The 14,001-nt window shown below is 38.4% G+C and overlaps 2 protein-coding genes across 3 annotated transcripts in view; both read right to left on the bottom strand.

Annotated features, from left to right (window-relative positions):
• iars1 (isoleucyl-tRNA synthetase 1) overlaps positions 1-3,211 on the bottom strand; it is a 37,764-nt gene extending 34,553 nt beyond the window's left edge. Inside the window, exons 1-6 of one of the 2 annotated variants that reach the window (XM_088423709.1) lie at positions 3,162-3,211; positions 2,436-2,570; positions 1,455-1,611; positions 1,253-1,372; positions 1,095-1,177; positions 214-331 (exon numbers count right to left, since the gene is read on the bottom strand). In XM_088423709.1, coding sequence (XP_088279835.1) covers positions 214-331; positions 1,095-1,177; positions 1,253-1,372; positions 1,455-1,611; positions 2,436-2,554 — 597 coding nt within the window. In that variant the 5' untranslated portion in view covers positions 2,555-2,570; positions 3,162-3,211. Of the gene's footprint in view, positions 1-213; positions 332-1,094; positions 1,178-1,252; positions 1,373-1,454; positions 1,612-2,435; positions 2,571-3,082; positions 3,104-3,161 lie in introns of those variants that run through there. The other variant, XM_088423710.1, reaches the window with a different exon arrangement.
• Positions 3,212-3,889: 678 nt separating this feature from the next.
• Positions 3,890-6,575, bottom strand: rpl29 (ribosomal protein L29). The gene is made up of 4 exons (XM_088423555.1): positions 6,519-6,575; positions 6,031-6,083; positions 5,797-5,861; positions 3,890-4,086 (listed from the first exon to the last, which is right to left on the bottom strand). The coding sequence occupies exons 2-4, from the start codon at positions 6,065-6,067 to the stop codon at positions 3,940-3,942; spliced, it is 249 nt and encodes an 82-aa protein (XP_088279681.1). The 5' UTR covers positions 6,068-6,083; positions 6,519-6,575; the 3' UTR covers positions 3,890-3,939.
• Positions 6,576-14,001: the final 7,426 nt, after the last annotated feature.

Here is a 14,001-nt window from a genome sequence, read left to right as displayed (position 1 = left end):
CAAGGGCTGTAACCCTGATTGTTTACAATGTCTCTCACTTACAATACAAAAAGGTCAATGATCAGGATCATTATTAGGCTTCCACAGAGCATGCTGATTTTCTATCAGCTGTGACAAACGAGGGACATATCAAAAACAGGCAGGATACGGCTCTTGAGGAACTGGAGTTCCATAGGCCTGGTCTAAAATGTGAGGGTTGAGGGTAGCGCAAACCTTGTAGTTCTGGTGAGATTCAAAGTTGGATAGCGGTGTGTTGCACGCAGTGGAAAATGGCATGACCTTGACACCACGATATACCAGACCCTTGTCATACAGCTGCTTGAACACCCACCTGAAATAATGAGGAACTGTTATTTCAAATTCTGTGTACAATGAACAAAGGTTTCCTACTTAGCACGGTTTGACTCTGGGAGGTCCCATCTCAAATTCCATTTTTATCTACAGTGAAAAGAAACAGTTTTTACACACTAAAAGAGCGCATAAAATGTAAATAGATACAAAAACTGGCACATGCCCTTGGTTCACAGTGTATCAGGCTAAATTTACTGCATTACCAAAGTAATTTTAGGATACATTGGCAAAAAAGAAGGCAATTAAATCTGTGAGCAAAGCCACAAAGGAGGCTGCAAAAGGCAGATCCGAAGATTGCTCCTAGGACGTAAGGCTGGGCAAGACCAACAGCTGATAGCCACGCGTGCTATGCCATTGCACTCGCGTTTTTGTCTTGAAAGGACAAATCAAGCCGTCATTTCCTTTTTGCATTGTGTCAAAGTCCGCCATAAAAATTATCCACGCAGCGCTTGACGAAAGTGCATTTGAAAGTGCAATCATGCTAAAACGGATGCATACTATATTGAATTAGATTCATATAGAGTCATTTTACACCTTGTAAATGGCTTTTTACTTATTTCATATTCAATAAGTCGACCACCCCCCCAATATGGGGGTTGAAAATGAGGGGAAAAAATTGACTTGTACATGGAGAAATATGTACTTAACTGTAACAAACAACTTCTGGCTTCACTACCTGCATAAGCACATGCATGCATCTTCAAAAATTGTGTAGATACGTTGTGCTTCCCAGCCAAACATACCAAACAGTCTCCATGAACCACGGATAGAGAGTCTTGTAGTCGTTTTTGAAGTCAATCCATCTGCCCATTCGACTGACTGAGGCCTAGCAATGACCGACAAGTTAGTCATTAGGCCGTTCCCAAAACACACCAACTACTTATTTCTTACAGACTCTCACCTCCCACTCATTAGAGTATCTCATGACAATGTTTCGACACTGCTTGTTGTACTCGGCAATACCCATCTTGGCGACGTCGTCAGGGCCCGTGATTCCCAAGGTCTTATCGATTTCATACTCCTACACAACACATAAGAGTTTACAAATACTTCTGAGGGGCGGATATGAGCTAAAAACAGCAACAATAGAGAGTATTATTTACCACAGGTAAGCCATGGCAATCCCAGCCGAAACGCCGATCCACATGGAAGCCACTCTGGTGGGCGAAGCGGGTGACAATGTCTTTGATGGTGCCTGCTAGGATGTGACCGTAGTGAGGTAGACCAGTGGCAAAGGGTGGCCCATCATAGAAGGTGTACCTGGTGGAGATAAATTGCATCACAATTATGTACAAGTAATTTTGTCGACTATAGGAATTGAACGTATAATCACAGAGTTTTACTGAACAGAATCAACATTATCCACTTGATACCAACAATATCTTCCTGACTAGTCGAAATTACATTTTGAACAAATACAAAACCCAGCAGTAGTTCAGCTTCTCCCAGACAAACCTGAATTACAGATGAAATGGAACCTCAATTTGGGGAAAAAAAATTACTCCTATCAGTCTGTTGGTGAAGTGAAAAACAAATTCATGGGGAAATTCTAATTTGTGTGTTTGTTATGGCAGTTTAATTTTTTAATTCAAATTTTGTAAAACCAACTATGCTAACATTAACTAAATGTTGCCAAATTAAAGAGACCACAATTACATAAAGTGTATGGTTTAATAGTCAAATACAGTCCCCTCAAAAAGTATTGTAACAACTCTTAGTTTACAGCAATGTGTTATGCACTAAGCAAGATACACAACACAGACTTTTTAAGATTATTATCCTAAAATTAATTCATACAAAAAGATCAATTTTCCTCACAAAACCCCCGAAATACAGGAAAACAGCATCCTTAACCTGAGGTTCCACTGTATATGACGTGTCATTTTGTCTTAGGTTTTGATGTCACTTTTGCATCCATGTGCCTTCCTTCTTAAAGATATCGAGTAATCAGCTACCTACATCGTTCGTACATAATCATACACTTAAACCAGGCAAATTCCACTACATACAATACAAGTCAAGACAGTCGTCAACAACAAGTTAGACAAGAAGCTCTGGCGGCTGAGACGCCTCCATTTACTCACCTGGGCCTGTTCTTGGATTGTTTGAGGCACTCGTAAAAACAGTTCTTGTCTTTCCACAGCTGAAGGATCTTCTCCTCTTGAGATGGAAAGTTGATGGACTCTGGCACCGGCTCCACCATGATGGTGTCTGATCACCTTTGCACATCACATACAAGTAAACTTTATATATGTGGCACTTTTCAAATTTTATAAATAAACATACAGAATCACATTTTATTCACAAGTGAATATAATTTAAAACAAAAAGAATTTGATTCTAATCAAAACTAATAATGCAATAGTATTATTGGGATGCCTTTCTGAACAAATATTTCAACTTTAAATCATTTAATCTCTTTCAACAGGAAAAGGATTTACACTAAATGAAGAGTGTTTTATATGTGATGTACTTCTGGAGTGCTAACAAGTCAACGAGCTGTTGACAATTCGTCAACACAACAATTAGCCAACGTTATTTTTGTAATGTTACTTTGAATTCAAAGCCCGGTAAACATGCATAGAAATCTTGCTTCAAGTTCACATCTCCTCATTAATGACGCCTCTTTGAAGTTAGCTAGCCTGCTAAGTTAGCCAACCTGTTTAAGTTAAGCGAATGGAAATAAAAAGCGCTGCGACGTTGATGAGAGGAAGGTGTTCAAGTTACTCACAAAGTTGCAAAATTCAACACAAGCGTGAAAGTATCCGTGAATTTATTTGTCGCAATGACAGTCTGAATGGTTTACTCACGTTGTCCACCTCAGTGTCAAGAGACGAGAAATGATGCAAGTTGGTGAAGGCATGAGCGGAAGTGACGACACGGCCGACTGTTATGTTCAATGTATTAAAAATAAGTCGGAGTTTCTGCAGTTTGAAGAACGTAATTGACCAACAAATGTGTTTTAACAACCTATTTGGAGCGTTAAAAATTCACTACGTCCCATTATCATTTACGCTGTTTTTATTTTAAATTTACGAGTAATGAGTTTAACTGCATCACTGGAGCCTCTATATCCCGGAATGCATTGAACTACTCACAATTCTACTTGGATTGAACGGTGAGGTAGAAATGCTCACGGTAATCACTGCTGCACCGAGCCACTGTTTTATATCTTTTTATCTGTAATTACGCAGAAGAAATTAAAGTTCACCAAATGTACTGCAAGTATCAATAAACGTGTTATTCAAGACATAATTTTTGGGTGTTCTAACTTATCTTTCTTGTTTGGCAAGCTAAGCAAGGTGCAGCTCCAAGAGAATTGCACGCTTTTGATTTGTCATCATTATAACGCAATACAAGTTCTTCAAGATGGATTTGTATTATTACAGCATGTTCATAGGCCCTTCATATCCATCTTCGAGACCTGCTCCATTATGACACCAGTAATGTTGGTTTCAGATTTTAATTGATAACTTCCATTGACAACCAGAGTTTTTGATAAGAGTACAAAACAGAAATTATACAAAGGAAGCGGAAGTGTGTTTGTTAAAGCAATGCTTTATTTTGATGGCAACATGAGCAGACAGATCATTTCTGAGCAACGACAGGTGCAGCAGGGGCCTGAGCCTGGGCCGGGGCCGGGGCCGCAGCGGCGGCGGCCCTCCTCACGGCCTTCAAGCTCTTTTTGTTGTGCTTCTTGGCAAAGCGCATGTTCCTCAGGAACTTGGGGTCCACCTGCAATTCAAGATATAAAACTCTTTGGAAACAATATTTACAAATACAAGAGTGTATATGTATGTATGATGAGTATGCTCAAAGCTGCAGGATGGCTGCGCACGTTAAATTCCTTATTTCGTTGTACAGGTGTACAATGACACTCAAGGCCTTCTCTTCTACAAGTATTGATTGTACCAAGTGCAATTCGTTGTACAAGTGTACAATCACAATCTATTCTATGAGTGTTGATTGTACAAAGCGCAAATATTGAGGACCTGTGCAATAACTACGTAAGACTTACGCTAGCTGTACTGTATTAGCAAATAGAAAATGAGAGCAGACCTTGTACTGTATAAGAGTTTGACTTTTATGATACATTACATAAATTAAAAAAATCCCAGCAACTAATAGAGATTTTCGATAGCACTTCTTTCCGATCTATACCAGTACAACTATTCAAGTCTTGCAACACAAAGTGCAAATACAACTGGTACATTTGATATGGAAAACTTCTGAGCAAAAACAATGAAATAATTTTTAAGTAAGAACTGAGCATTCCAAAATCACATTTTCATAAAATCAATCAAAACATTTCTATTCTTCTAGTTTGTCTGAGTGGCGTTGAGTGGCCGGCAGCCTGGTGCCCAAAGACAGCTGGGATAAGTTTCGGGATATGCGTGACTAGTGATGGGCTGATGAAGCCTTGTAAAGCTTCTATTGCCACAGTGACTTGAAAAAAGTCGAAGCTTCGAAGCCTTATAAAATAGACAACACCTGTTATCTTCGTCATTAGCTCTCAACCTTTTTATCAGTGACATACTTATTCACACAAAAGTAAGCTTTCATTTTGAGGTTTTTCCAACCAGGGTGTCGCAAACGCTGACTTAACTCTAGTTTCTGCTGCACAAACCTTTTCTACTAGTGAGTTTTACTCCTGATAAAAACAAAATATTGTTCTGTAATAACGTTCAAAAGCAAATTGAAAGTGATAAAATAACATAATTACGCTGACATTTTATAGTACAAGGCCTGTTGCCAGCATTTAGCGCAGCGTCTAGCATAAATTAGTTGTTAGCAAGCAGCAGACACCCCATATCAAGAGCTGTGGGATTACTTTTGAAACGCGATTTTACAGGCAGTATGACTTCACAACACCAAAATTTATGGAGACAGTTGTAGTTTATATTCAACTAACAAAATGGTAAATTAAAACATATTTAAGTTGGAATTCACAATTAAACAGAAATACGTTATTTGACCTATTGAGTTTATGTTTTGAACGTAGTAAAATAAAATAAAAATAATCGTCGTTTTTGTCCAAATACCAATACTCAATAGCTTGCAGAAATCTGTAGTTCATAAACCATAAGACTTCACCCGACGAGAAGTATCCTTTCTATTATTTAGTAAGAGGAAAATCTCAGCTGCACCTGAAGATAGCCTGAGTTTTTATGTTTACATTTGACACTAAATCGCTGTTACTGCTGCCGACTAAAACATTTTGAAATGTAATTTTGTTTTAATCAAGCATTGTTACATATTACAAAACGACTAAATATCATCTTGTGAATCTCTCATCTCATGAAATATGTGACTTATACACACATGTCCTGGTTGTGCTACTAAACTGTTCTAATTATATGGCACGAAGCTTGCTGTGTTGATGCAGCTCTGGAAAGTTTGCTATAGTGCTTGTGTTAATTTTTGACACAATGGCACATTACATACCCCCTTGAGTGACTCATAGCGGTAGGTTTTGGGCTTCTTGATGCCGTTCCTATGGGCTTTACGAGCTGCAGAGGGGAAATGAGACATGCAATGAAATTTACGTAGTAGACTATAGAACAACTACAATTGTGTGTGTGAGGAGGGGATGCTGGATAGTAATTCAGTGCGTCAAAAAAAAAAAAAAAAAAAAGAATGACAACAGTGAGGACTGACAGTGAACAAGTTAATACTTACACTGGTTATGTGTCGTGTGGTTCTTCGACTTTGCCATTGTGATTCTAGTTTACCTAGCAAAATAAAAAGTAGAGAATTAGACAACGCCAACAAGGCTACGTTTGCTGGCCACATCTGCGGTAGGAAATTTTGTCAACACGATCTGACCCGAACAAGTTTGGATTCGCAAATTTTAAACACGTAACATATCAGACCAACAGCAAGACATGAAAAAAAAAACGTTAAAGCTTTCATTTAAAATAAGAAAAAAAACGTAATGATTACGTAATTACCTAATCATTTTAAACGCTAACTAAAGCGAAGCGCACGAATGCAACTTCGGACTAATTTATCGTTTTTATAAGGGATCATCTGGATAAAATAGTGCACTGGACGTGTAGTTAGTACCGTTGTCGATCATACCCGGACACTGTTTCTGTACAAACACCTCATACACAAGCAGATTCATAAAGATTTCAATTGTACAGTTTCAGAAAGGAGGTCAATACCTTCCACACGAACAGAAGACAACCGGAAGAGAAAGACAATTATTCCCGGAAGTAAATAAACGACCGGCGAATCGGCTCTCAAGTCACCGCCCCCTGTTGGTAGTCCAGGGAAGGAAATGTTCACGACGGACCACTAGATGTCGTTCTGTGCTTTATAAACATGGTCAAAGCTCAACACGAGTTTCCATTATGTTTTAAAAAGCAATTTTATTATACTGAGACACGATGCTTCGCAATTAGGTCAAATTATAATTTAAAGAAGCACGAAAGCATTATACATTATTTAATTAATGGTATTAACTTTTTTTTTCACTTATGATTGTTTTTGTCACAATAAAGCACAATACTCAAAACTGAGCATTATGACAGTCTTAAAGGGACACTATGTGAGCTTTAGACCCGTTTTTCAATACAGATAGCAAGAGGTGCTGCATTTACCATTGTCCGTAGCTATAACAAACAAGGCAGCCTCCAGAAAAGAGCCACCCTCCGCGTAATATAATTTTATGATAACTAGACCTACGATTATATTTAAAACATACTGTTGGTCGTTAACACATTTATTTACAAGTTTTTTAAATGCATAATAATTGAATGTATTCCTTTTTGATGAAAAACGGTCTAAATCTTACACATGATCTCTTTTAAGTTTAGTGGGTGACATCCCGTTGAAAAGCAATATTCCAACAGGAACAAAAATTAACTAATTTATTCTTATAGAAAATGAAAAAGAAACACCAAAAACAAACAAACAAAAAGACGACAACAAGGAAATCTCGTAACCTTGTGATAAGTGTTGATGAGTGTTTTGAGTTACAAGCGTGCCCATGAAAGAATCGACACATATCTCGAATACTGTATTGCAGTGTACTGTACTGTATAGCCATGTGGCTGCAATTTACTGCCTCCTTGTGGCCAAAATGCTGTCACGGTGTGCACACTGTCTGAATCTGATTCATGGATTTTTTTTTAATCACTTGTCTGTTATTAAACATGTTACTGCATTTTTGAGAGGCTGGAATGGATTTATAAAGTTTCCACTCATTTCAATGGAGAAAAATGACACGAGATAAAATTGTTCTGAATTAGGTCAAACGAGAAAATATCCTCATATCTTAAGGCATCATTGTATATGTACCCTGAGGCAAGAGCAAATCTGCTTATTATGGGAGTATTCAAATAAAATCCAAATGTGAATCCTGTTCTTTCCCTTCCCGCATCTTCAACAGTGGATGGGTGAATCCCAGCTCAAGCAGAAGAAATTGTGCAGCAGCATCCTATATTTAGAGCGCCCGTCGTTTTGATCATCTGAGCCTCACTGCTCGCTCTCCATTCTGCAGAAACGCATTGCACTTATAGGTCTACATACACGCTTTGCTCCATCCATCCATCCATCCATCCATCCATCCATCCATCCATCCATCCATCCATCCATCCATCCATCCATCCATCCATCCATCCATCCATCCATCCATCCATCCATCCATCCATCCATCCATCCATCCATCCATCCATCCATCCATCCATCCATCCATCCATCCATGATCCCCAGCCCAGAAAAGCAATAGAAAAACGCCCACTTGACAAAAAGTGATTTCCACCTTACGGAGGTTGCATATCTCAGCTAAATTGAGATTTATGCCCTGCATCTGAACACGCTGTTCTCAATTAAGTGATCCCAGCACACATACACACACAGCGTAATCCCAAGACGACGACTAATTCAATTACAGAATATGAAGGCCTGCACGTACGCCGTCTAGACTCGGCGCGCTCTATTATTTGACATTTTGATTCAAACAAGTCGTCGCCCTGCGCATTTGCAGTTTGTGTTGATTACGTTCGGCTGTTATTGCCATCATCTTCCCGGTTTTGTGGTGAAGAACAACTTGATAGTGTGTGTATCGTGGCTATAAAGTGACTGGAGGAGGCGTGTGTTTGAGCTTGGTGGCACAGAGAGGGAAAAGAAGACGACAATAACTATTTTTTTTTTCACTTTTGAAAATGTAGCCTATCTGAAAATGCTCACCTTCTTGTGCAAATCGTTGACCTCATCAAAAGTTTTGATGTGTGAGTGCAGTGCGCAGGGGTACATCCTGAACTGGTTGCCAGCTAATCACAAGGCACACAAAGACAAACAACTATTCACACAGAAACATAACGAAGCACAATTCAAAGTGTCCAATATACCTACTGTGCATGTTTTTGAGAATGTGGGAGGATACTGTAGCACCGGAAAAAAAAAAACGCAGGCACGGGGAGAATATGCAAACTCCACACACAAAGGCCAGAGCTGGACTGAAACTCGCGACCTCCGAACTATGAGGCGGAGGTGCTAACCACTCTTCCACAGTGCCAAAGTCTTTTTTCCTCTCAAATGTGAGTCTTGTAATTTTTAAAAATTAATGTCATATTACAGCTTTTGATATACTTTGGTTACATTAAAGAACAATTTTGACTTTATGCTAGCAAAAAATATATCCTTGTACCGATACAAAAATGATTCTCCGAAATGTTGTCTTTCTTCTCATCAAAGAACATTTTTTTGCTCAAAATTACAACTTTATCCTCGAAAGAATATTTTCGGTGCACGTTTGTAATGTTTTGTTAATGTTAATACGGCAACACTTTCTAATATAATGTCAACTCGATTGCAAAACAAAACATTTTCTTGTAATTTCAGGATATGGTTCAATGCAATTTTACATTTGCAAAAAAACGAGGCGGATGATGTTCACTTAAATTTGCAAAATTCAATCTTGTGGAACAAGACAAAAAGCAAACACCTTTCACTTTTAGTCCTACACCTCGCTGACTGATTATTTTCTTCTTCGCTGGTTTATATATTCGCTAGCACAAAAATAGTGACTATTTTGCCGTGGGCAAACACCATATGCACTGTTGTTGTATTTTTGTCTTTAACTTGTACACAGCGTGACACTGCTGCACACCGGCATGACAACAATCATCCTTCTCCTGTGCTCATTATTCTTGCAACACAGCGTCTACTTAATGTGACACTTCTTTTAAAATACTACCATGGCGAAATCAAAGCAGACTTAACTGCTCAAGTATTGGCGTGAATTCAACAGAAGCAAGTGCTTTCAACGCAGGAGGTATTATTAGTGAAGAGAGAGAGCTCAGGTAACCCCGAGGCGACGGGGGATAGATTGCTCGAGTCCTCCATGTTTCTGTGCAATAATGAGAGCGTGCTCTCTGCACACGCTGACACCGTGACAAGCCCCGGTCGGCTCGGCTCGGCTCGGCTCTCTTTCCAAAATAGCTGCCACCACAGATGTCAAAAACGGTGCCTAGAGGCCGCTTTAAAATTTAATACTGAAATAAAGCTAAAACCAGGGAACGTGTTGGATACCGGAAAGGCTTTAATAGCCATGTTCTTTATTCATTTCCAGCATAGACACTTTTAAGATGGAATATGGTGGTACGTGACCGAATATAGCATTGGTGTAGTTTTCGGGAAGATTTTGTTACTTGTGTGACAAAATATTGTATATTTTGGTGACTATTTGGTGACAAATTATTTTGCATGATGACAAAATTCTGTGTCAATTTGTGCTTCGGAATAAAAGTTCAAATGTTTTGTAATAAAATAATAATTTGTGTCAAAAAATAGAATTTAGGACAAAACGTGACACTTTTTTTTTAGACGTTGATGTTTCTGTGATAATTGGGTTACATTGGGGAAAATAAGTTTTTCAAATGACAAAATAAAGAATTTGCATTGTAACAAAATATAAGAATATGTGACAGCTTTTTTTTGGGTCACATATTTAAGGCTATTTTCTTTGTCAAAGAATATACTGTACTGTGATCAAATATTTTGTGACGAAATGGAATACATATTAGCTTTTTGTTTAAGAATACAGCGTTTTGACAAACTAGTTGAGTTTTTGACAAACTAGCTTTTGTGACAAGACTTATTTTGGTTAGACTTTAATTTTGTCAAAAAATGTTTTGGGGTTTTTTTTGTTCGGAAAAGTAAACCAAAAAAAAAAAAAAGACATAACAAGTGATTGCTTGATTGATTGAAATAGGTACAGGCAATGCCACTTTGTTTCAGACAAAATACCAATGTGAGTAATCACTTATTGATTGTACAGGTGTCATCTAAAAGGCAGTATTGACAGTATTATGGTTTGTATATGGAAATACTCATGCATTAAGTGGTCATATACTAAACACAATCGGGTTACCCTATTTGTATATTCTCTGTGAATTCTCTAACTGCAAGATATTTGAGTCTTTTCAGTACTGAATTACAATAATATGCCCTAGTATTTTATTTAAATTTCACTGTAGCAAAGGGACACACACACAAAAAAAAAAAAAAATCACCACACGGAGTAGTAGAAGCTACCTGTTTTTACGTTGCTTAACTTGAATCCAATTTCCTAGTGGAGTGAGAGAGAAACTCAGTTGTAGCATAAAGCCACACTTTTGGAGGGAGGAGGAAACCAACCACTTTATTTTTGAGTATTCACCAACACCTTTAGATAGGAAAAGGACCACATGATGGAAAATGTAGTAAAATCATAGTCTATAACTGCCTTTTGTAGCAATATCTGAAATCGGTACTCGTTCATCCCTAGCAACGGAACATACAAAAATAGTGACCAGAGGACAAGTGACTCGTAAAATCAACGATGAGTTATTAGAGCTGAATGTTTTATGACAGGAGATAAAATTTGACTGTCACTCCACGCAATGATGAAAACACCAATAATTAATCACCAGTCAGATTCCATTAACAAAGCTGCGAGTGGGACCGGAAAGCTGAATGCTCGCCCTGCAATGTACAGCAATTCAACCAGTGAACATTGAAGGTATAGCGTGCAAATGCGTTGGATCAAGAAGTAACAGTGGGCGCAAATCAAGGCCGCTCGAGGTGTCGCTTTCCAAAACGCGGATGGGCTCAAGGGTTAGCCGTGAGTCTGGCAGTTCCTCTCAGAGGATGGAGAGGCACAGAAATGAATCGCCGTCTCTCTGTTCCTCTCCCTGGCGTCCTCGCAACCCTGCCTTCGTTACTTCTCACTGTGGCATGCATGCAGCCTTCATTCAAATCCTCTCATTCATTCTCTCAAGTCGACCTATCAGAAAGCGGTGGTACAGCGTAAGGGCCGCCCACTGCTCTTTGCGGTCTTCTATGTATCTCTCAGGTGCATTTTTTTCTTCTTTTTTTTTCTTTATTCATTCGGGTTTAATGGAATCGGAGCTGCGTAGCACACAGGACAGAAAAGGCAAAAATGAAAAAAATATAGCAATGATGGTACAGCAGTGAATTCTGGGAAATGTGGAGTGCGATTTCCAGGAAAGTGTGGAAGGGTGAAAAAAAATTGGAAAAAAATATAATGATTCATACAGCTAAATAAAACAAGAGCATGTCAACACTACAAAGGGATCTCTAATTAGCTCAATCCTATTTCAGTGATTCCTCGCCATTCCGTGTCTAAACATTTACAACACAGTACACGCAGTAATAAGTTTTCACAGGACACCCACGCCACGCTCAAGCAAGCTCCAGCTTCATCTTGCCACTTTGCTGTGTATTTTTAAACCCTGTTACACAATCTGTCTGACTATATTCCTTCCAGCAAGAAACCTTCAATGCTACAAAAATAAAGCTGTCTTTTTAGAAGAAAATGTTTGTACTATGAAAAAAAACGTTTCATTCAGAACAAAATCATACTTTCCAAAGAAATAAAAAGTGACCATTTGGGGAAAAGTTGGTAGGACAATTTGTCTGAGAATGAGATAATAATAATAATAATAATAATAATAATAACTATTCTTCTTATTCTTATTATAGCAGAAAGTAATCATTTTAAAGACCAAAAGCTATCATCAGAATATTATCATAATATGGTTGGAAGTCAGAAGGACTATCAAAAAGAAAACATGTGAGCACATATTAAAATAAAAGTCCTGAAATTGTAAGAAAATATTATTGGAAAAACATGTTGATTCTCAAAAATAAGTTGTATTTTTATGAGACAAAAATAAAAAAGCTTAATCCCGCTTCTTTCTGACCAATACCAATGCTTGAGAAGTCGCTGATACCAACACCAAATACCGATACCACCACTATTATTGGAACAAATTTCCTGAAAAAAAAGACGTACACAACATAGCCCAAAACCGCAATTTTCTTAAAACTGCACGAACTTGTCTATTTCTGTTGTTTAAATGTTTAATTTCTCATTCCTGATAGTAAAACAGCCACAAGTGGTGGCCAATATTAGCATCGGCTGCCAAGGTCCGTAAAATTAACTTGAAATCAGGCTGGTATTAATACCGATAGGATTCTTGCCACCCCTAATAAAAATGAGGAAAATAATTTTCAAATTTTCAAATTGAATCATCATCAAAATAGAAAAAGGTAAAATTTTGCTGCAAAATATATGTTTACATGATATTGTGATGATGAGGCAAAAAAAATTGGAAACAGGCTGTAGTAAAAAAAAAAAAAAAAATGTGACTAAACTCAGAAAACGAGATGTGATTGGTCATTAACTGACCAAGTGGAATGTCATTTTCAGTTGACATCAAGTGGCAAATTGGCCGCCTCCTGAGGTAGATTCAAACAGACAGATCTTGCTGCTTAATTATTTTCCACAAACAAAATACGAATCAAAATTCCATGCTTAGACTATTAGGCCTGAATAAAGCATATCATTTCAAAGTACATTTGTGATTTGACTTCCTCTTTAAATACAGTTCAATAAGCATCCCGATACAATACACGGTTGCCATACTATTCAAGGATCTTAAAATTCTATCTGTCTATCTCATCTGCCTGCCTGCCTGCCTGTCTGTCTGTCTGTCTGTCTGTCATCATCCCTTCCACCCACACGCCAAGCGTCCTCTTCTCAACAAACGGCACAAGCCCGGCGAATATCTCAATACCGCAGTAGTTGGTTTGAAACGTTGGACAGCAGTCGCATCAGTATGGCCTTCTCCTCCACTGTAGCATTCGTGTGTGCTGTCAGGATGCATGTAATTATCTCGCGTGCGCGTACAATCAGGAGTGCTACTTAGTGCCGGAAACCCCGCTGCTGCCTGCTGGTTGGTGGTAACTAAAAAAGAAAAAAAAATGTAGGGCTCGCTCTCCGGTTGTCCCCCTCTCTACATACTGTACATCTCGTTAATCACGCATCCTGCGCTCGATGCGGTACCGAAGAAGGTGTTGATGAAACACAATTGGAGGTTTGCGGCGACGCTTTGATCCCCAGCCTGCCGTATGGAGAATTCCAGAGCTGATTGATGGATTAGGTACAGTACAAAACACTATGTCGTGGGTGTTCATACCATGGCCCGTGACCATCTATAGTCCGCTGTCCATTATTAAGCGGCCAGAAGTAAATACTAAAAATTACATTTGTTACTAATAAATCGGCTGCATATATTGTAGGGCTTTTCTAAATATGCAACGATTCGAGAATTGGGTATTTGCAAACAAACTAGA

This window comes from Hippichthys cyanospilos, chromosome 9 (assembly GCF_059441005.1).
Source record: "Hippichthys cyanospilos isolate Australia breed blue-spotted pipefish chromosome 9, RoL_Hcya_1.0, whole genome shotgun sequence".
Classification (NCBI taxonomy): domain Eukaryota; kingdom Metazoa; phylum Chordata; class Actinopteri; order Syngnathiformes; family Syngnathidae; genus Hippichthys; species Hippichthys cyanospilos.
The sequence above is the reverse complement of the archived record's forward strand: the minus strand, read 5'-3'. Positions and strand labels throughout refer to the sequence as shown.